Source organism: Perognathus longimembris, chromosome 2, assembly GCF_023159225.1.
Source record: "Perognathus longimembris pacificus isolate PPM17 chromosome 2, ASM2315922v1, whole genome shotgun sequence".
Lineage (NCBI taxonomy): Eukaryota > Metazoa > Chordata > Mammalia > Rodentia > Heteromyidae > Perognathus > Perognathus longimembris.
In genome coordinates this window covers 103,967,718-103,989,674 of record NC_063162.1, presented here as the reverse complement: position 1 = coordinate 103,989,674, position 21,957 = coordinate 103,967,718, and the positions used below count along the sequence as shown (strand labels likewise).

Below are 21,957 nucleotides of genomic sequence, written 5' to 3'. Positions count from 1 at the left end.
AAAGAAGCTAGGGACAGTGCTCAGGCCCTGAGTCCAAGCCCCAGGACTGGCAAAAAAAAAGTATAATACTTCTCAATATGAGGCAGAAAATGTACATGTATGCAGTAAAGGGTATTAAATGGTAAAATATCACCATTGGAAAATGGTTGATGCACTTGCTTTTCAGTATTCAATAAAGGCAAAAAAAAAATCTCCCTTTTAATTTAGTGACAATGGTTTCCCTGAATTGAGCAAAGAGGATGCTTGTTTCTCATATCAGACAGCTGGCATGACTTTGTCAAGTTCAAGTCAAATAATGAAGAGGTTTGACTGGTTAAGGAAGAAATTATTTTTGTCAGGGAACTTCCTGTGTTGAGAGTTCCTAAATTCACAACCTTAGGCAAGTTGTGCTGGCTCACATCTGTAACCACAGCTACTCAAGAACTAAAGATCAGGGGGAATCACGGTTTGAGGCCAACCTTGGCAAAAGTTAGTGAGATCTCCAACTCAGTAAATAAGCAAGTTATGGTAGTCCATGGCTGTTATCCCAGCCAAGTGGAAACTGAGGATCATGCTCAGAGGCATGCCTTGGACAGACACATAAGACACTGAAAAATAACTGAAGCAAGAAAGGGGTAGAAAGGGGTGAAGGGGTATGAATCAAGTGGTAGAGTGCCAGCCCAATTATGAGGCATTGAGTTCAAACCCCGGTATTACAATAATAATAGTAAAAATAATAATTTGCAATCCTTTATCTGGCACTGAAAGTCATTATTTAAATGAGACAAGCATGTTATTTTTATTGCCACTCATCCTGTGATCTCACCCTGATTTTAGCACAGGATATTTTTGCATTACATTTAAATATTTTTCCTGACCTGTTTTACATTTTATTCTCATATACTGGAAAGTGGAGGAGGTCCACATTTTGCATATTGCTTTCTTTTTTATTTAATTTTTATTGTAAAGGCTAAGTACAGAGAGGTTACAGTTATTTAAGTCAGGTATTGAAAACATTTCTTTTTGAATAATGTCATTCTTTTTTCTTATTATACACATTTTCTGGGCAAGCAAGCCCATGATTTCAATTCCTAATCATAAGGATAGTAATTACTGAATCTGACCATCTGACCCATGTGTCCAACCGCCTATCAAGTACTTTTTACTTTACCTCAAGACATTAGATTTGTACTAACTTCCTGTGAACCTATTCCTTTTCTATGTTTCCTGTTTCAATGAACAACATACCTGTCCACTGAGCTAATCAAACCTGTCCTCAACATCTATCATTTTCTCATCTTCTCAATCAGCACGCAGCTTTCTCCATTCCCTTCTGCTTTTGACTCTAACCAACATGATCTCTCAATGAGCCACTGTAATTAGGTTCCTATTTGGTCTCTTTGAATGTCGTTTTCCATTTTTTCCATTTGGTCCTTTATCCTCAAAGGAATATTTAAAAATTCAAATCTAATAAACTCTTAAAAAACAACAACAAAACACTCCACTGATGTGACTACCTTCAAGATCAGGTTCAAATTCTATAATCAGTTGTAAGACCTTCAATTTCTTCACCAGACATATTTCCTGAATTAAAAGCCACAAGTCTCAAACTATAAGAGAAAACTATTTCCTTGCCATTTTATTTATATATATTGTTTTTAAATAGCTGCACAGAGATTTCAATTTAAAATGTCAATTTATGTGTATTGTTCATCTTGTTCACTCTCACTCTTTCCATTATTCTTCTTCCCACATATCCTCTTTAAGTTTCCTAGTTTCATTTTCACATATATATGCATATATATACATATATATATATACTGAGTATTATGACTGTATACACTGAAGGACTAATTATGAATAATGACCAGACTTCTTCTTCGTGCTCTTCTTACCTTCTAGACTGCCTTAGTTTGGGCTGCTGAAACAGAATGTCATAGCCTGGATAGCTTAAATAGAAAACACCAGATTCTCATAGTTCCAGAGGGTAGAAAATCTAAGACTAAAGCATGAGGAGATTTGGTGTCTAGTTAGAATCCACTTTCAAATTCTTTCTGTGTCTTCATGTTGGTTTAAAAAAGCTATATGGGAACTAATCCCATTCATGAAGTCTCTACTCTCATGACTTAATGACCTCTCAAAGGCTCTACCTGTTAATACCATCATATTGGGTTAGGATTTTAGGATTTCAATGCACAAATATTCAGTTCCTAGCACAGCATACGTGTGTGTGTGTGTGTGTGTGTGTGTGTGTGTGTGTGTGTGTGTGTGTGGCCACCTCCCAATTACCTTTCTATGTCTGTTTGGATTCCCTATTCTCTTGAACAAAAACTTCCTAATAGCCTAATGATGGATTTGGTACTGTATGTTTTATTTTTCCCAGCACTGTAAACTTTCCCAGGACATCACAACAGTAAGGTCATTTTGTGTTTGTACAATGATATTTCTACCTGTCTCTGCTAAATCAAAGAAGTATTCTGCATCTCTGACATTATGTTCTCTGTATAGTACATCTAGTACATAGCACTGTAGGTCTTCATACTTGTTAAGTAATAATGGTATTTTAAGAAATAATAATATTCCAGTTTTTTAAAGATAGGGTAAGAGAAATAAGGATATGAATTTGTCCTTTAGTAATAATTTTGGTAAAAATAATACAGTTAACTTTAAAGTGTTGTGAGTCTAGGTTTCAGAAGAAAAAAGAAAAAACACTTAGCATCATCTTATGTGTTCATAAGGGTATAGCTATTGGGCTTTTGTGATCCACTGCTGTGACTTGCCTAAACCTGTACTAATTATTCCCAATAAGGGAGACCATAGAGTCCATGTTTCTTTGGGTCTGGCTCACTTCACTTAGTATAATTTTTTCCAAGTCCTTCCATTTCCTTACAAATGGGGCAATGTCATTCTTTCTGATAGAGGCATAATATTCCATTGTGTATGTGTACCACATTTTCCTGATCCATTCGTCTACTGAGGGGCATCTGGGTTGGTTCCAGATTCTCGCTATGACAAATTGCGCTGCGATGAACATTGTTGTGCTGATGGCTTTACTGTGATTTTGTTTGTGTTCTTTTGGATAGATACCCAAAAGTGGGGTTGCTGGGTCATAGGGGAGTTCTATATTTAGCCTTCTGAGGAATCTCCATACTGCTTGCTAGAGTGGCTGCTAAGTGAAATGAACTCCATGTTATGGAAACGATTGTTATATCACAGTTGTAACTACTTTCAACGTCCCATGTGTATCTGTAGCTTCTATTATCGATGATGTTCTTGTATCACCTTCCTGTGGTTGTACCTACACTATCTCTGTAATCTTATTGGAATATATTGGAAACCATGTATACTGATATTAGAACTAGGAAATTGGAAGGGAATACCAAAATTGAGAGACACAGGGTAAAAAAAAGAGAAGAAAATCAACTACAAAAGCAATACTTGCAAAACTGTCTGGTCTAAGTGAACTGAACACCTCATGGGGGGAAAGGGAAAGGGGGAGGAGAGAGAGGGGTATGAGAGACGAGGTAACAAACAGTACAAGTAATGTATCCAATGCCTAACGTATGAAACTGTAACCTCTCTGTACATCAGTTTTATAATAAAAATTTAAAAAAAAGAAATAAATAAATAAAAGAGAGCTCAAACCTTGACTGTGGCTCCCGGGAAGAAAAGCCAGTTTCCAGTGTCCACTGGATCCAGACTATCTTCTAAAACCACTTGTCTGTGGGCTGAATTGATGACCAGGATGTTATCCAATGCCCAGCAGGCTTCATACACTTCACCTACATGAAGGTTTTCCTGCTTCCACTGAAACTGAATGTTTTCTCCTTTGGCATCTTCAGGAAGGTAAAGAATATGGATGATTGTGCTCACATTGGAAGGGGCTCTGAAACAGATGGTGACACAAAGGGCTAGGGTTAGGCACTGTTTCTTTTTCATAGACAGATTTTGTCCCCTAAGATTATAGTTTCCTTATTCCCAAAACACTATATCCATTGTAGAGTAAATGTAATCCTATAGTCCTTGAATATTTCAGGGTCAATTAAAATTATTACAATTTTTTTATTAAGTAATAGCAGCTTAAAATACTACAAACCTTCAAGGGGTTTATATATAATACAAGGCAATCACTGAGTATATTTCAAGTAAGCAGCTTAAAGAATAATTAAAGAGATCTGGCACACACTTCTATGCTTGTGTAGGAAAAAATATCAATTATTTTCCTGCACAGATTTTGAATATGGTATAAGTTTTTTCCAAAACAGTTTACTTGATAATAGGAAAACAAGGATAAAAAATAGCAAATTATTTTAATGTCAATTTGTACTTTAAAGATAAGCATCAATTGGAGATCATTATATGCAATATTTAATAACTGGTCTCTATGTAATGATTACTTCATTTCTAGCAACCAAATACATTTTGATACATTTATATTGCATAAAATGTGATGTTTAAAAAATGTAAAGTTTGCCATGGAATTAAATGTAGAATTTGTTACGATTTCCTGCAGGTCAGTCTTTCAAAATATGATATAATTTTACATGATTTTTAAATTATGTCTTCGAGAATCTAGGATCTTCTGCTGCATGATAAAGTTCTTTTACTAAACAATTTTATTCTACCCAAGTAGAAATCTGCTCTAGTAAAAATGATCACCTTAGCTAAGATTAAAAACGGTACTAAAATGCAAACCAGTGGTACCCTGTGCTGGCAATAAATCAGTTTTGGAAAGACCTGAGAAAAGCCATATTTTTCCTCACCAATGAAGCACATATATATCTGCAGAATTGTCAGTGTAGGTTATAGATGCTGTGCTTTGCCTTTGAGGGTAATCAGTTCCCTTCTCTTTTAAAATATTTCATGATGACTATCTTTTTAGGTTTAAAAAGAATTTAAACTGATGAAGGGAATATATTTTAGTTTTAGGTCATGATTGCAAATACTTGCACTCTGATGGTAAGGGAGATTTGCATTTAAGTATGACAGGTTGGGATGTGGCCTGAAATTAAAAGTGCCAGTTAGTGAAAAAATTATGGACTAGGCTGAGCATGATCTTCATATGTTGTAATTAAATGTGTAATTTCATTACTGATCACACCAAAAGCATGTAGCAAGAAATACGTGCTACAATTTACTTAAGCTTAAGTATGTAACATACTAGAAAGAACGCTGTAATTTTCTAATATTTATGCTGTCTTGCTTAGTGCCATTTTTGTTAACAAGTATATATTTAAAAAATCAAGAAATGTACCCACTGCCTTACGTATGAAACTGTAACCCCTCTGTACATCACTTTGACAATAAATAAATAATTTTTTAAAAGCAATAAAAAATCATTTTCATACTCAGAAGCCTGAGATCTGGGGACTGTTGACAACCAGCCTGGGCAGTAATGTCTGTGAGATTTTTATCTCCAACAAACTACCAAAAAAAGCCAGAAGTGAACCTTTGACTCACATGGTAGAACACTAGGCTTGAGCACAAAAACCTCAGGGACAGTGCCCAGGCTCTGAGCTCAAGCCTCAGGACTGGCACAGAGTAATCATTTTTATAACAATTGAAAATTAGAAAGAAAAGCGAAATTTTCTGTCATAAAATTGGCAAGCACATCAAGCTCATATTTTACTGAGAACCTATAAATTATGTTTTATCCTTCCACAGAGGGAGACCATTTATTATTATTAAAGTCTACAGGTTAGAATAACTTTTCTCAGTTTTATTTAGACATGTGAAGTTCTAGACATGTGAAGTTCTAACTTACTTTCTTTAACACTAGTATAAACTTTCTACAATTGGTTTAGTATTAAAACATAACATTTATTCTTTCACTTAAATAAATCACACAGTTATGTATTTCGGTTTTGGTTTTGTGCTAGTACTGGGGCTTGATCTCAGAGCCTAGGTGGTAGTGTCCCTCAGCTTTGGTGCTCAAAGCTAGCATTCTACCACTTGAGTTATAGCTCCACTTCCAGGTTTTTGCTGGTTAATTGAAGATTAGAGTTTCACGGATTTTCCTGCTTGGGCTGGCTTAGAACCATGATTTTCAGATCTCAATCTCCTGAGTAGCTATGTTTGCAGTGTGAGCCATAGGAGGTGGCCTCAGTTCTTTTAATATGAAAATAAACCAAAGAAAGCAGCTTCTGGTTAAACAACCTACAGTAACCACCTGCACTGATGTTATATGGTAGAAGACATTTTCAGAAAGGTTATGGTCCAAAAATGTAGCATTCCTTAAAATAGTTTGGTAGAAGAACTATTGGCAGCAGGAAGTTCTGAATTTTCATTCTTCAAGGAGGACAGGCCATAACATAAGGACTTATCCAATCCAGCATGATGGACAACCAGAGGACTTTAAATCAAGAAGAAAAGTCAGTGGCACAATAAAGGCACATGGGAAGTAGGTAGCCATTTGCATTAATATTTATGAGCAAACTTTAAATCACAACCAACCTAATTTTCTCAAGCTGAAACCAGTCTGCAGTATTATTCTTGGCATATGACACGATGATGCTGGGGTCAGAGTAACTAAACCGACAGGAGCCTGACCCTGTAAATAGCAATAACAACACATTTCAATTTTAAAATCAATGTAATTACATATATCCTTTTGCATAAGTATTTCTGACATTTTCCAAAACATTTAGATATTTACCCTCATTCTATGTGGAAAATTCCTGTGATCTGTTCTCATAAATATTATCTGATAAATAATCTTAGGAACTAGAAAAGAGGTTAAAAAAGGTAAATTTCAGGCTTCTTCAGGGATACATGAGCTATTTAACTAGATTTAAAAATGGTTTATGCCAAAACCATCTAAATATTACAGAATGATTCAAAATGTGCTCTTGAAAGGTACTATCACTTAATAATGACTGCAATCAATGATATGTAAGTCATTAAAATGAGGAACCACTCTTTTTGTGTATGTTTTCTAAACAAGAACCAATGTTGAGGGACTAAAATGTTGTGAAGAAAATAGTATGACTATAATTTCAAAGGTCTCAGAAAACCCAATCATGAAACATTTGACATATTTATTATATCTAATATAGCAGAATTTTTATAATACAGTAAAAATAAATAAACTCAAAGAATAAGCGATACTGCAACTTGTAGTTAACTTCCATCCATCTGTTCAATGAACCTCTGTATCAGCAAAGAGCATCTGTTAATGGTTTCACATTTGTAGAGCTTAGGAATTCCAAGTGTTATCAGAATAATTTCTTTTATTTCAGTGGTGTTCAGTATAAAAACCAGTGAGTTTGCAACCACCAAAGCTGGCAATGTGTAAAAAGGCCAAGCAGCAGTTTCCTAGATTTGTTCTCAGAGCTGAAACATATGGGAAAAAGCAGAAAGAGGCCTTGAAAGAAAAGCCACACAGCAAGCCAGCCTCATACAGAAAACAAATCCTCCCATCTCCCCCACTCCATGTCTTTGCACTCACTGCTGAATTCTACCTTTCATGAGCAGCTGCTTAAAATAAATATCAAACTGTGTGGCTGGAAAAGGAAACTGGCAAAATATGTGGGACAATCTTCAACACAAACAAGGACAGGTTCTGCCAGAGACTCTGCTGTTTCAGAGGAAAGTCTGAATTAGCCTAAAGATTTAATGGTTATTTGTGGGCTTTGTGTCTTACACACACTAAAGTGCTTAAAAGAAAATGTACCAGGTGGATTCATGGAAAAGATGGAGCTAGTGATGAACAGAAATGTTCCTTACAGAATGCAAGTTCTTACAGATTGTTTATAAACAGAGCAGAGAAGGAAAAGCTGATATATCACAATAAAAGAATATCCAAAAAGGCCTGGTGACAAATGCCATTTCTATCAACAGTATCTTAGGCTAGCATCACAATGTTACAAGCTTATAGTGTATGTCCTATACAAAAAGATACTAAGCTGATGACTTACTTTTTCTTACTCACTTGGCCATTAAATTCTCTCATCTCTAAAACATTAGTGATTTTGAATCCACCTCCCCTTGATTAGTTTGTCTCATTTCCAGCTACACTTGTCCTCACCCAGCCCATTGTTGCCAGTGCTTGGTACAAGCGATTACTTATCATAATTACCTCCTGTGTATTATCCTTCACTAATTCCTCAATCCCTTTGAGATAACCCTGAACTTACTACCCACAGTGGGGTAATGGAACACCATTGTTAGAGACCAATTGCAGTCTGAGAAACAGAACTGATTCAAGGTTATCTTAAAGGGTACTACCTCTTTTGTTAAAAGATGAACAATGAGTCACCGTGACTGTAACTCTTAGCCTGATGGCAGAGGTCACAGCACTAGGTTTCACTATAATCAACCCAGAACTGGGATTCTAAGGCCTGGAATTGACATTCTCTCCTTTCTCCGAGTGGGAGGCATCTCTCAGTGCTGGACTATTTGAGCTGGCAACATGACTTTTCATCTCATTTTATAAAAGCAGGCACAATGGTCTCCCATCTGATCTCTTTGTATCCTAATTAACAAACTGTACTAGTGGCTTGAAAGCCTATTTCTGTAATATGCCTATCACATTAAAAAGCAATTTACATTTACAAGTACAAAGCAGTACTGGTACTTGTTTCTTTAAAATAAAAGAATATCAAGAATGGAAAATATCATTTACTTAGACTGTTTCCTTTCACTGTTAATGAGGTTCATCACCATAAGGGTTTTTTCATCAATGTTGGGGATTGAAATCAAGAGGATTGTGAATACTAGGCAAGTACTCTCCTGAGCTACAACCCAGGTTACATGGTTAAAAGGATAAATATTTTTTTATTGTAAACTTGGTCAGATCTGTGAACCACTATGCTACTGAAAATTACAACTAAATTTAGTTACCAACTTTTATCCCTGATTCTATTTTCTTAGAACTATAATTTAGAAAAAAAAAACAAAAAACAGAAAAAATAGCTTTCTAGTTTTGTCATAAAGAAGCTAGGCTGTTTTATTGCGCCCCTTCCCCGCCCTTCCCTAATTCAGACAGACTTACGTAAAATACCCAGGGTACCAGAATTAAATACAGTGACAACAGGGTCTAAATCGTAGGGAAGGTGAACAGAGGAAAAAAGAAATAATTTCACAAGGTACTTTGAAAATAAGAACCTCAATGATAAACCACTTGTTTCCTTATTTTGGAGGTCATTTCTCTTAACATCATCTTATGTGATCATATGCACACAGCTATTGAGCTATTGTGATCATCTGCTAGGACTATCCTAGACATATACTAATTATTACCAATAAAGGAGACTATAGAGTTGAGACAAAGTGTAAAAGGCAAAGTAATGCAACAGCAATACTCACAAGACAATAGGTTGTGAACTCACTGTATGCCTGGCAGGGAGGTTAGGAGGGAAGGTGGGAGAAAAATGAGGGAAGAGGTATCACGTTGGACAAGAAATGTACTCACTACCTAATATATGTAATTGTGACCCCTCTGTATTTCACCTTGACAATAAAAATATATATATTTAAAAAATAAATACAATAAAAACAAAAAGAAGCTAGGTCAGGTTGGTCAATCATCTAACCAATGAATCCAACAACTATGAAAAGGATCTCTAATGTCAGGGCTATCGGTGAACTCAAAAGCCAACTTCTTTGTGGTCAATCTCAATTCACTTGACTTCAGATGTCATTCAGGAAATACTAGAAACAACAGACCACAAGAATAGTTCCTCTCACTGAAGAGATAAAACATTACAGACAGCTGACATTTACATAAGATTTTATAGCATCCAGAGAGATATCCTGGACTGCTCTGAGGTGGCTATTCCTTCTGCTGGACTCACTCTCTTCTACAGCCCTGGCATCTACTCAACATTACACTCCAGAAAGCCTTATCTAGCCAGCTAAGTAAAATGGTACTCCATCTCTCACCGATCCGATTTATTCTCCTCATTGCATTATTACTTCCTGACATATTAGATAATTGCTTCCTCCTATTAGGATGTCAACTTTTTCACACTGAGAATTTTATTTCACAAATCGTGTTCCTATGAGCTCTTTATACTGCAGAGCTCAATGAATACTTGCTAGATAAAATAAACACTACACTTCCTAGACCTACCCATTTAAAATTAATAATGCATAGTTGCATCGTTATTATTTTCACAGTCTTTCTTTAGAGTCTTTCTTTTCTGTGGATCAGGGAAATGTTATCATAGTCAGCCTCCATCCAATAGCACGAAGACTGACTCTCCTAGAATACTCAGAGGGGACTCTTGTTTACATCTCTCCAGCTGCCATTGAGAACCTTCCAAATCAAATCACATGGTTCTTCTAGTGCTATATTTATGTTCTTTTTTAATCTCCTGTTGATAATAGGCTACAAGAATAAATTAACCACAATTGTTTAAGAATGTGGCAACTACTTTCATGTTTCTAGTGAAGCTGCATTACCTTAAACAGACAACAAAAAAAATCATGCTTTCTAAGTGCATTTCTGGTTAACTCATGATTCATGTCTATACCCCAGTTCTAGGACTTAGTACCACAGTGGGAAAGCTTTTAGGAGAACGTGAAGATGAGCACTTACTTTATAAACAACTTGCCAGGGTGTAGACAGGCTGTGCCCAAGGTTATGTGGAGAGTTATTTTGGCAGAGCTCCAAATCTACTGCTTTCTTCCTTTCCCCATTTATACCAACAGCAAAATCATATCTCAATATAAATGAGGGATAAAGTAGAAAATATTCTGAATGTTTAATAAATCCATGTATTATTTTACATTAAGGATTATCACACATTAGGAATCATAACACTAAATACAAATAAACACTAAATAAACATCGCCATGGTGTCTGTATCTGATTACTGAGATAGGTAAAAGCAATAAAACATTAAACACAGGGGAAGTATTAAAAAGGAAAACTGAAGTAATTTGCAGGAGACTGTGAATGAAAGAAGTAAATAACAATAGGGTTATTATCAGAATGTAAATAATAAGATTATTATCAGAATGAATGCACCAATGTAACACATATGAATGTGATGCTCAATTTTAACATGTTGTTATATCCAGAAGAGGAATTAAAGCTAAAGCTGGTAAAATGTTAGCTTTCATGTCCTTAACTTATATTAGAACTTTCAAAGATCCTGGGAGGAGCTCTAGTAATGTGTTCCCAGGATGCTGTGTGCTATGTAAACTTTCTTGCAGTTAAGATACTGTCTCCATTCTGACTTCCCCATCCACCCCTCATGTCAGGGGATATTGAAGTAGCCATGGCTGTTTTGGGGGGTAAAGGTAAGGGAAGGCTGAGTTGGTATGTTTATTTGGGGTTGGTGTAACACAGCTTTATAGTTCATCTGCTGTCTATTTTATAGTGCATTTACTCTTACTTTCAGCATGGGAAATGCTAAGGCACCATGATGACTCAAAGACAACAATGACTCTAAGACAATGATGACTCAAAGACCAAGGTGACACAAATGGTTTCAGGGGCGACGTCAATTCAGAATATGATTAGTCACTGCACAAGGAAATTTTATAATGCTCTGAAATCTATGAAAGACAGAAATCTGTCCAAGTTGATAACAATCCCTCAAAGAGTTGGGATGGGGTAAACTATTAAACATAAGAAACAAACTCTGATCCCTATGAGAGAGGCAGAATGGTCTTTCTATTTCCTCTTTAGAAAATGTTACAAATTGTTGCCATAGAAAAGGATGGTTTAAGAGTAGATTGCAAAATATGTAAGATAAAGTGTTTCTAGGGTATTTAAGTAGTTAATAATGAGTTTATTTCTTGGTTTTGTGATTAGTATTGTTGACCTAATTTTTTAACAATTTAAATTTGTAAGTTCAATGATCTTTACTCATTTTTAATAAACATTCCATTTTATACCTAATTTTTATGTGTGTTTATTTCTTTCTGCAAAAAAGTGCATGAGGATTCACATAAATACATAAATAGTAGAATTCAAGATTATAAGTAGTCTTAAATAATTTTGAGTCACACCTTGTTGCCAAGTGAATTCAGGTCACATAGGTTTTCCCACCACATACTTTAAAAAATGTTTATGCTGGCTTGAGGTTTTTCTTTCTTTGTTTTGTAATATGGAATTATAGATTAGGGATTATGAGCCTGTATCTCCAACTGCCTTTTACTTTTAGAGTAGTAGATAAATCAATTGGTATTTAGTCTCCTAAGGCTTGGGTTGTTTATTTATTTCAATATGCCCTTTTCCACTAAACCCAGGACTTTCCAAAGTAAATCAGAGCAAAACACAATAGAAGGAGCAATTGTTCTCCTGGGGATTGACAGCAATTGCAGGGAGCAGCCTCCTTTCCCAAATTCTGTTCTGAAAACAATCTTCTTTTTCAAATGCAGTGCAGAGTCACAGAGGGAGAAAACTGATCTCACAGAATTGATAGATGGGGACTACAAGCACTGCCAGAAATCAGGCCTCTCCACTGCACAGTGGGGCCCATAAATACCACAGGCTCAAGCAATGTCTGCACAGAGCCTGTGGAGGATTCTAGTAACAGCAGTCCTGTCACTACCATCACTCAAATCTTAGACCTTAGAGACAAGCAGGGCTGTAGGAGCTGCATGTAAACAACAGCATTTGATACAAAACATCATAAAAGTTGTGGGATGGATACAATCTGACTGCTTAGAACTCCTTTCTATGACCTGAAGAAAACTTAGCCAGATCAACATATCCTTTCCTGTTTTCAATGTAGATAAATGGAGAAGATCATGAACTTGAGGCTGTAGTATTTAAAAGAGGCAAAGAGCTGCATAGCAAACCTCAGGAAAACTATATTACTTCAAGGAGATTTCACATATTACTCTAAGGACATGTAAGAAAGCGACTTGCCCATTCTGTATTGAAATGTGGAAAAGGTGACAACATGAAGATCCTGGCATAATAAGCAGGTCTGGAAAGCTGTCTATCCAAGATTTTTTCCTAACAGTGATTTTTCAAAGCTAGTACTATTCATGAGGGAGAAAATACTAGCACTGTACCCCAAAGCATCAGGAAAGAGAGTAAGAGCTTATTTGATACTTTGCAATGCTTCTTCTTCTGCCCCAATCAAGACTATTATTTTCTAGATGATCAATATTTTAATAGCTCCACAAATGTCTATTTAAGTATTTTGTTGGAGGCAGCTGCACATGTTTATTCTTCCTGTAGCAACAACAATGTGGGACAATGATTATATTGCACTTAGATTTTATTTCCTTCTTCAATGAGTCTGCCAAAAAATATCTAAGAGCATGAACTCACTTGGCCTATGGAATCAAACAGACCTACTGTAAGCAGAGGAGGATCTTGATTATCTTGATATTTAGCAAGCCTATTAGTAATTCATAAAATATGGTTCCCAGAATTAAGCTAAAAATGCTGTTATTTATAAGACAGCTTATTTAATGTTTCTTAGGGTATAATTGTTTTGTTTCTTTTTTTTTCTTTTTGGCTGCACTGAGGATTGAACTCAGAGCTTTATTCCTGAATACCTGTTTTCTATGCTTGCTATGTAGGTATTCCAACATTTGAGCCATGTCTCCAGCCTCTTTTCTACATTGGTCAATGTTTGTGGTAGGGTCTCACTTTTTCCCCCTGCAGCCTGGGTTGTAATCCTCCAACTTGGAAGATGCAGGTATGCATCACTGTGCCCCACCATTGTGCTTTCCCTATAGATGAGATGGAAGGTATATGTCTCCACATGCAGCTATTAGCTGAGATGGAGTCTTGCCAACATTTTTTATGGCCTGGGCTGGCTTTGAACTAATGATCTGTGATACTCTGATCTCCACCTCCCTCAAGTATTTAGGAATTACAAGGTTAAATCTCAGCATCTGGCTGTTCCCTTAGTTTTAATGTGTGTGGTAGTCTTTCCCTATTACATAAAACCCACACTATGTAAGATTTTCTTGTATTTATGCATGCTATTTTATAGTGCGAATATATCTATATAAATTTCCATTCATTTGTGGACTGTATAAAAATGAAATAATCTTTGTTCTCTAGTAGTGACCTAGCTTCATCCTAATACTGCTCAATGAAAATGGTTCTTACTACTTAGTGTATATCAATTATCAACAATGTAGTTGAAATGCAGAAATCAAGACAAGTTGAAAAATCTACCAGGAAAGATGAGAATTTAAGTATGCTATTTTACCAGTTTTCAGAGCATAAATAAAATAAATTCATGAAGAATGCAACATAAGAAACATTGTTCTTGGGTGAGTCAATTGTCAATTGTTCACTCTCCCCTTCCCCCCCCCCCCAGTTCCTGGTAAGCATGCTCTCAGATGTAGCAGATGCAGATGTAGGTGCATCTGCATCCTACCATGCAGTGTAACTTCTGGGTTCCATGAAATACAGGCTGGATCTGGGTGTAGTGTGCCTGCATAGAGAACCAGGGATTCTTGTCTTACTCAAATTCAGAGACCTTGGCCACAGCAGTGGCAATGTGACTCATGAGTAAAAAGCTGAACAGGAAAACAGTTATTACATCAGATAATGTTTTGTAGCAGTCCACACAGGGAGTAGGCTTGGTCTCACACCATCATATGAATGGGAATTGTGACTGAAATGAGCCCAGAGTCTAAGGCCATAGTACCCTAAGAACACCCCTTGTCATTCAAAGAAGCTCTCAGATATTACTTTAATTCAGAGTTGTTCTGATCTGTATGAAGGGAAATAACTGCCAAGAGCAGATGAATTCAAATTTGGTAAAATATGATGATGGAAGTAAAGATAAATCATTATTTCATTAATATGCATTGTCAATTTGGAGAAATTATTATGTCCAAAAGCTTTGTCAGCCTGAATTATCAGTTAAGCAAATACTTAAAGCTAGAGTTTATATCTATTTTACCTACTAAAAATACCGTGGGGATATAAAATTTTGTAAGAACTGCATGGAGCAAAAATTTCCATTTAAAGATTTACAACAACCAATATTAAGGATTATGCGAAGTCAAATAAAGCAGATCAGCAAAATCAATAAAACCCTCAAAAGTATTCTGTTCAGGTTTCTTTTTAAATCTGAAAAATATCCTTTATAAAATACAGAAATGGCCAAGTTTTAAAAACAATTGTTCCCTGTGTTGTGTTTTGTATTTAGTTATTTTACAAATGGAGACTACTACAGAGTAATAATTTTTATTTTTACTGTTTTTATTAGCAAACAGGCTATTGGATCTGCAAACACTTCTTTCTGCAGAAATGTGACCATACATGATTTATTATACTTAATATTTTGTCCCTGAGTCACTTCCCTGGCTGAAATTCCCAAACTTCATTAGAGGATCTCTTCCAGTTTACGGCAGATGGACAATGACCACAGGATATAAAATGAACATCTGTCCTCCCCTTTTGTGCCTTTCTCCTTTCCAATCCCATCCCATTCCCTCACTCCAAAAATATTTGTTTTTTGCTCACTGATATTGCTTCTCCCATCACAAGGAAGAGGGAAATCCATCCTCTCCCAGTGTACGGAATGCCACACTCTCTCTCAACCAGGTGCCCCCACTTCTCACTTTTCCTCCTAAGCCCACTGAGACCATTTGCTAGAGCCTATCCTGGAGGAAACACATTGAAGAGAGTTGCAAAATAGCCAGATTTGTCTGGTTCCTGGCCAGGCAGGTCTCCCTTCCCCTGAGCCCATGTAATGTAATCTAAATAACCTATACCTGAGTGCTCATGCTTGGCTCTTTTTCTCTGACAAATTCCCACCTGGGAAGCAAATGAAGACTCACCCTCCTCCAACCATCAAACATACATGAGCCTATTATCCTTGTCATAGTCTGGCTCTGTTGGTTCCTCAGTTCTCAGAATGGCCTTTGCCTTGTTCTCCCTGCAAGGTTCCATCCCCTGGCCTCCACTGTGCTACTCACTCTCTAGGATGTAACATGCAGCCCTACCTCTGTACTCTCTCTTTCCTGGACCTTTTGAGATGATGCACTTCTACCTCCTCTGTGCTCTGCATCCCTGAATTATCATATGTGCAATCTATCCCTCTATCTCTGCCACACACAATTGATAGCAAGCTTATTCTAATTCTATTTTATTTTTAATTGATACATACTAATTGTATCTATTTACAGGGTACAATGTGATGATGTTTTTAAACATATAATGACTCTGATAACAAATCTCTTGGATGCTGGAAACATCTTGGGGATATTTTTCTCCATAATGAATGCAGATAGATGATATTACACATAATATACTTCATAAAGATATTGAGTCTGGTAGAGTCCCTGATCAAGTCTTTCATTAATTAGTAAGAAAGTGGAAATTGTTGACTCATATGAAGCTCTAAATGTTGCCCAGGGATTTCGCTCAGCAAGCTCTCTGATCTCAGGAGTCAGAAGTTGGAAACAGCACTAAGTCCCTTCCCAATGCATGAATTTAATTCTATTCATCTCATACTTGCATAGTTTCAGTTATGAGCGAACTTCTGTCTTTTATACCAAAAGAAATGTGTGTGCGTATACACACACACACACACACACATATACACATATACACACAATTTGGTTCTCAAGGGTTAAAGGGTGAAAGCAGATGTGCAGAAATGATCAGCATATGAATCAAGGGAAAGAGAAGCAAGTGTCATAAATTCAGAAGCCAAGGTTCAGAGACATCGCAATGGGACAACGGAATGAGTTTTCACAGAAGAGGAGTATTCAGTGATCAATTTCCTCCTTATTTTGTAGTCCCACTGCTGTGCCCTTTCTACTAGAACATCCCCATAAATATTATAAGATCACAGTTTTCATACTGTCCTATTCATACTTATGAATTTAAATGTCAAGTAAGGAATTGAGTATCTCAAGCAAAAGTGTATGATATTTACTCTAACTTGTGCATTCTAGTTTAGAGGCTATATTTTATTTACTTTCCAGCTCTCATTGTTCACAAAAACCTATTATGAACCTCAAAGATGTTCCAGAACATTATGCTTAATAGAAATTTATAGCATTTCAGAATATTTCTTTCTATCAAAATAGGATTTATTTTTTTAGGATGAGGTGCATATGAAATATATGTGTACATTTAAAAAAGAATATATATGTTGAATATATTCACATACACTTAAAACTACTCTCTCAAAGTACATGGTTCCTCCAAAATAATATGTCACCTCTGGGATAGAGAGGTAGGATATCATGGGTCATAATCCACAGCACATACTATTTTACAACATTAAACTATTCTATATGTTAATACTTCCATTTAGATAAATATAAATATCTGAAGATCTGAAATTGTCTTATTTATTTTAACATATTTTACTTCTAAGAATCTCACACTTGTGTAAACTCCTAAAGCATATGCATTAAATTGATCATAACATTAAAATTTTTACCTTTAAGAAATTATATTTGTTTGGGGCTAACAGCACTAGAGATTATTTTAGTCTGAGAAAAATATTCTGTTCCAGAAGAGATTTTACTATTTCATGATAAATTCTCCAAGGTCCTACTTACCAAGAAAAGTGGCTTGTAAACAAATGAGACTCTAATTTGAAATATACAATTTCAGTAGGTCCACAGAGAAAATGTGCAATAATTCACCCTGAAGTACGAAGGGCTCAATTTTTCCTTTTCCTGAATTACCTTCTCTTAAGTAGTTGAGTTTCAAGTTCTGAGTAATTAAGATGCTTATGAATTAGACTCAAGAGAAAAACAAACTGCTTCTCTTATTCTGCAATTTATTCCTTTCATTTGTCTATGAAAAGACAAAGCCAGCTTTTTTAAGAGCAATCTTCTAATTCAGTAAAGTTTACCTGTATCTTGGTAATTTTCAAGTTTTTAGTTTAAAAATAGTTTTGTTTTGTTTTGTTTTTACTATTTTGTGTTCTCATTCATCTCTGGCACATACAGTAGAGAAAGAGAAGAATTCAGGCCTAATAGCACATTCAATCTTAAATATGAAGCATTTATGCTTCCATGATTTTCCTCCTTCTTGAGATGATATAAGCAAACAAACAAAATCAAAGAAAATCTAGGCACATGAAACCCCTCCCCAACAAAAAAGAACATCCATAAATAAAACCTAAGGAAAAATATTGTTTCTATAAATAGAAATAACAGACTTTGGTTAACTCAGTTATCATATGGTAAAATATTTCTGTCTATTTTCACTAAAAGTAGAGTTTATCAGTGATTCTGAGTATCCATCTGCATTGATTTTATTGAGGTCATCTCCCTCAGATCCATTTTTGTCAGAAAATGTCTGTATCATACCAATTTAGCATTTGGTTGTATACTATTATGATGTCACTGTAATGATAACTTGCCACTCTGGCAAGAAATATTTATGAGTATCAACTCACTGTGAGTCTCTGGGATACCAGGATGAACAGGCATTCATGGCCCAAGCCACAAAGCTTTTTCTTTGTTGTATGTTTTCAAATCCTCATTTGGCAAATGAAACTTAACCTCAAGAAAAAGCTGAGCATAACTGAACAAGCGTATTATTGGGTAGATTCTTAAAGAGTGACTCAATGCAGGTTTCTATCATAGAAACGGCAAGTCTGACCTTAACTCAGCTATACACACACTTGCTCTTAAAGCCAGAATAGCAAGAGCAATCCTTAGCAGGCAGAAAAGTGTTGGAGGAATAACAATACCAAACTTCAAAATTTATTAGAAGCCATAGTAATGAAAACAGCTTGGTACTGGCAGAAAAATAGGCCTGAAGACCAATGGAATAGAAGACCGAGAAATAAACCCATAGCCATATAATATTCAATCGAGGAGCCAAAACTATACGCTGGAAGAAAGACAGCCGCTTCAACAAATGGTGCTGGCAAAACTGGACATTTATGTACAAAAAACTGAAACCAAATACCCATATATTACCTTGCACCAACATCAATTCAAAATGGACCAAAGACCTCATTGTAAAGCCAGAAATCATGAAACTTTTATAGCAAAGAGTAGAGAAACACTAGAGTGCCTGGGTATAGATCAAAACTTCCTAAGTAAAAATATAGAAACACACAAAAATAAAAGAAATAACTGGTAAATGGGACTCCATCATCAAACTTAAAAAGATTCTGCACAGAAAAGAATACAGCTAAATAGCTATGATCACAGAATGGGAGAATATTTTAACCAGTGATCCAACAAATTAGAACTCAAAAAATTGAATCCTCAAAGAAACAACAACACAGTAAGTGGGCTAATGACTTAAAAGTCAGACTTAGAAGAAGTGAATCTGGGCAACAGACACATGAAAAAAGTTTAACATCTATGGCCATAAGGAAAGGTAAATCAAACCAACCTCATCATCAAAAAAACTTAACAAAAACAAACATTGGCTTGGCTTGGCACTACTCCGGAAATTAGTGTGAAGGGTCCTCAAAAAACTAAACATAGGACCACCCTATGTCTTAGCAATTCCACTTCTGGACATTTATCCAATAAATCACAAACAAGGATACACTAAAGTCACCACCATAACCATGCTTATTGCAGATTTATTTACCATAGACATGATATGGAATCATCCCAGATGGACCTCAATGGACGAATGTGCCAAGGAATTTATATATATATATAATTATATAATTACATATATAATTATATATTATATATAAATATATATACACACACAATGATATTTTCATCATTCAGAAAGAATGATATTGAACCATTTATAAGGAAATGTAAAGATTTGGAAAGGATTATGTTAAGTGAAGTAAGCCAGAACCAGAGAAGCACAGGTTGCATGTTTTCCCTCATTAGTGGGAGCTACAATGAGCCCATAAGTCTAGAAGTAAGCATATTGGGTGGCACCTGAGCAGGTTTAAATGAATTAACTGAAATAGAATAAATTCTACGGAAAATGTTATGCTTTCTCTCTCCTCCTTTCAAGGGACTCCAGTGGCTGCTGACAAGAAGCTTCTGTGAGTTGTACAACACTGCAGAATCTAACTGGTCCCTGGCATCTCAACACTTTTACATATACTCACGACTGTAACAATCTGGGCAATGTCTATCCTATGCCTTCCATCACAGTTAAATGCTGTAAAAACACTGTTCTGTTACCATGCTCAACAAATATTTTACAAATATAATGCACTTCCCTTGGACCCAGAATCCTGCCTGGGAAAAGAGTTTGGAGGCATCTGTAAGATAATGGTTTGCAAGGGCATCAGAGCAAATTTTTCTTTCTGTCCCAGAGGAAATCTACAGGAAATGTGTAAATGCTCCTAAGGCAACAACCATAAATTCCACAACCTGAATCTAATGAATCAAGTGAGGATTGTAGCAAATCGATGCTTCAGCATAGAAATGAATACAAGATCTTTCATTGAAGTGGAAAAATGAAAAGTTCTTTTAAGAATATTTTAGGACACATTTCAAGATGATTTAGTTATTGGTAATCTGATGAATTCCAATGTGAAAAACTGGATTTTCAGGATGCTTTCACTTGAAAAATAATTTGGTTAAGATCACTTGAAAAATAATTTGGTTAAGATAGTCTGTATATTTATTTATATACATGTGTCTATGTTTATGTACATGAATATTTTGTACTCAGGTGTACATACATAATGTACACAGGCATATGTAGTATGTATAAACACTACATATACATGTATGTTTGTTCACATATTTATGTATATTTGAAACAATTAGGAGAGCAGTGCTGCTGAACATTATTTGAAATATCCTTTAGTAATTCAAGTATTTACATATATGGTGGGGTCTTTTAGATAATATTTGTCATACAATTGAAAATGCTTATAAAAGCCATATGAAAATATTAACAGTATTTCTCCAACTATGGTTACATAGGCCTTAATTATGACTTCAAGTCACCATAGAGGTAGTAAATAATGGTAGAATTGTCTGGAAAATTACCTGTATAACATCTAATGATTGTTTGATACCATAACCATTTCACAAACTAAAGCACTTCCTAAGAAATGACATTAACACGGACTGACTTTAGTTAACCACACCGCTAGCACAGATTTGGAGAATTTCACAAGACATAATGAAATATAAATATTGGATCACCAACCAACATCCACTCCCTATAATTCTCCTGCCAAATATAAATGATTGGCTACTAAATTCAGTTATAATTTACTATTTGGTTATTAGACTTGCTAAGCTCAGGATGGATGCCACACATTTACCATTCTTTCAGAACTTACATGCATGCAACTGTCTAGTCCTCATGTACATGAACAGTTTGTTGCCACTGATAACTCCCACACCACATAAATGGGAGTCCTGTCCACTACACTCATGTTTTCAACATACCACATCATACACAATACAACTAATGGTTTGCTAATACGTTTTCTGCCACTCTAAACCTAACTAAATAAATACAAATTGTTAACAATTATTCGGCCTATCTTTATCTGTTATTTGCATAATTAATATAAATACATTTGTTTTTCTGGCCTTGGAGTTACTTGTCAGTTTCTTTTTAAAAATATTTTTATCTTTCAGTAGTTGTCGGAAAGAGTTTCCATTCAAAAAAACAGTTTATGTGTACAATGCATCTTGATCTCTGTCATCCTTTAAAACCTTCACGCCCCCCCCACCCCCTTTGGCCTACCCTTTCCCTTATTTTTCTCAATTATGTGGTATAAACAATAAAGTCTTGCCTGAATTCTCGCCCTTTCCCTGCTTCACTCTCCCTTTGGTCTCCTATTCTTCCAAGTATCCATTTCCTGGTACTTTTTTTGGTTAGGTTTTGACTTAATCTTTCTAAAGAATTGTATTATTTGCACTCTCCATAGAGTCTACTATATTTCATTTATAACCACTCATGCTACAGTCTAAAAAGATTTTTTTGTTATGACATTTAAAAATTAACTTTCATTTTTTTGTTCGGAAAGTACTAAATGTATACTTTTAAAAGGTACTATGTGCTAATATATTAAAGAAAGCTCCTTCTTGTAAAAAATACATTTTGGTTTGTGCTAGCATTCTTTTTCATGACCACAAATTTTTGCAAATTGCAAATGACTGCAAATTTTT

At 35.5% G+C, this 21,957-nt stretch overlaps 1 protein-coding gene across 1 annotated transcript in view; it reads right to left on the bottom strand.

The window, feature by feature from the left end:
* Reln (reelin) overlaps positions 1 to 21,957 on the bottom strand; it is a 435,472-nt gene that overhangs the window by 197,171 nt on the left and 216,344 nt on the right. Inside the window, exons 9-10 of the mRNA XM_048339842.1 lie at positions 6,433 to 6,529; positions 3,625 to 3,865 (exon numbers count right to left, since the gene is read on the bottom strand). Of these exons, the coding sequence (XP_048195799.1) occupies positions 3,625 to 3,865; positions 6,433 to 6,529 (338 nt within the window). The remainder of the gene's footprint in view (positions 1 to 3,624; positions 3,866 to 6,432; positions 6,530 to 21,957) is intronic.